At 49.2% G+C, this 2500-nt stretch overlaps 1 protein-coding gene across 1 annotated transcript in view; it reads left to right on the top strand.

Moving 5' to 3' along the window:
* The window catches only part of LOC134457465 (myelin transcription factor 1-like), a 172389-nt gene that overhangs the window by 133759 nt on the left and 36130 nt on the right, over positions 1–2500 (top strand). The window contains exon 14 of the mRNA XM_063209473.1: positions 1225–1445. Coding sequence (XP_063065543.1) covers positions 1225–1445 — 221 coding nt within the window. The remainder of the gene's footprint in view (positions 1–1224; positions 1446–2500) is intronic.

The following is a 2500-nucleotide window of genomic DNA, read 5'->3' as shown; positions in this document are numbered from 1 at the left end:
CACACACACGCCTATGCATACGTGCGCACACACACACACACACACACACACACACACACACACACACACACACACACACACACACACACACACACACACACACACACACACACACACACACACACACACACACACACACTTGTTAACACACAAACATCAACACAAATCAACACACACACACACAAACACACACACACACACACTTCACTTCACACACACAAACATGCGCTCATCCAAATATCAGCCACCTGAGCCTCTCTTCAGCTGCTCAGCAGTAACTATTCTTTTTTTCACTCTGAGGCCTTAAATTTCGAAGATTTCATTTCAGTGTAATTTTCAGATGGTGCGTTCAGGCGCATATCGCTCCTCCAATCTATTCCTTTCCCCCACTTGCGCGCCTCCATCCTTTGAGAGCGAACCATGGGAGACTGTGACGTGCTTACATCAATCAGGAATCTCAAATGGCTTTACCGAAGGGAATTTGATCATTCTCTCTCTCTCTCTCTCTCTTCTCTCTCTCTCTCTCTCTCTCTCTCTCTCTCTCTCTCTTTCTCTCTTTCTTTCTCTCTCGCTCTCTCTGTCTCCCTCTCCTCTCTTTCTCCCTCTTTCCCTTCTCTACTCTTCCTCTCCTTTTCTGCTCTTCTCTTTTTAACTCCCCCCTGCCATATGTGCTTGTCTCGCCGTCTTTTTTCTCCACCTTCCATCTCTTTCTTATTTTATCTCTTTCTCTCCGTCTCTTGTCCTCTCTCTCCTCTCTTCCACTTCTGCTTTCAATGTCTTGCTTCTATTCTTGCTGTATTTATAATTCTCTCTCTCTCTCTCTCTTTCCTTTTCTTTCCCCTCTGCCTTCCTCTCTTTTTCTGGGTCTCTGTATCTCTCCCATCCTCCCTTCTTCCATCCACTCCTCCTTCTGTCTCTTGCTTCCTATTTCCCCATCTCTCCTTCTTTCCACCCATCTCTCTCTTGCTCCCCTCCTCTCCTTCCTCTCCTCCATCTCTCCTCCACTCTACCCCTCCCTCCCTCCTTCCTCTCCTCCATTCTCTTCTTTCTTGTCAATCCCCTTTCCCCCCTCCCTCCTCCCTCCTCCTCTCTCCCTCTTTCCTCTGCTCCTCCTCTTCCCTATCTTTCCTCTCCTCCCTCCTCTTTTTTCTCCCTCTTTCCTCTTCTCTCCCTCTTTCCTCGTCTCTCCCTCTTTCCTCTCCTCCTCCTCTTCTCTCCCTACAGCCAAACTCTCCTTCCCCAGAGCTCCGTCCCCCAGCCACCCTGGTCTCCATGGCAGTAGCGGTGGTGGTGCTGGTGCTGGTGCTGGCGGTGGGCACGGTGGTAAAGGCTACGACTACTCCCATGATGCCGAGGCTGCCCACATGGCCGCCACCGCCATCCTCAACCTGTCAACGCGCTGCTGGGAGCAGCCCGAGAACCTCAGCACCAAGCCCCAGGACAAGGTACACACACACACACACAGACACACACACGCACGTGCACACATACACATACATGCACACACATCTTCATCCTCAACCTGTCAACACGCTGCTGGGAGCAGCCTGAGAACCTCAGCACCAAGCCCCACAACAAGGTACACATACAGACAGACAGACAGACAGACAGACAGACAGACAGACAGACAGACACACACACACACACACACACACACACACACACACACACACACACACACACACACACACACACACACACACACACACACACACACACACACACACACACACACACACACACACACACACACATATATCCTCAAACTGTCAACACGCTGCTACGAGCAGCTTGAGAAAGGACCAAGCCTCACTGCAAGGTAGGGGGCGCTCTAGAGCATACAGTGCATGTCTTTATTATTATTTTCCAACTCATGTTTCATTAGGGATATGTGGCCAGGTCTTTGTTCTTATGTGGACACACACACACACATAGGCTACATACTACGCACGCACACACGGGTCCACGCCCAAGATACATACACATATGCATACATACTGTACAAAAACCAAAAAGGTTGGCGTCTTTTGTTACTTTTCGGCTACAATATACAGTTCTCGTCACACGCTTTGTGTGCGCCTCATTTCTTGTTATTTTTAGAATTTCTACATACAAATATAGACATACACTCAAGCACACGACCAGTTTTCTAACTAGCAATACCAGGGAATGAGGAGAGCACGTTCATCACCCGCAAATAGTGTGAATTATCTTTTCACATGTCATTAGGCAGAGAAGGCCATCTCTATTAGTCGGCCACGGATGGCAATCCCAGTGGTTTTACTGCACACAATCCCCTGCCGTTTGTTTTTCCTCTCCACCTCCCTCCACCATCCCTCCGTCTCTTTGTATCTCTCTATCACAGTGAGACAAGATGGAGAGCGTAACATCTCCCAGCACAACCCCAACAACCCCAACCTTAGCAATGTTGAGGAGAGAGAGAGGAGAGAGAGTGAGAGAGAGAGAGAGAGAGAGAGAGAGAGAGAGAGAGAGAGAGAGA

Source organism: Engraulis encrasicolus, chromosome 10, assembly GCF_034702125.1.
Source record: "Engraulis encrasicolus isolate BLACKSEA-1 chromosome 10, IST_EnEncr_1.0, whole genome shotgun sequence".
NCBI lineage: Eukaryota > Metazoa > Chordata > Actinopteri > Clupeiformes > Engraulidae > Engraulis > Engraulis encrasicolus.
The sequence above is the reverse complement of the archived record's forward strand: the minus strand, read 5'-3'. Positions and strand labels throughout refer to the sequence as shown.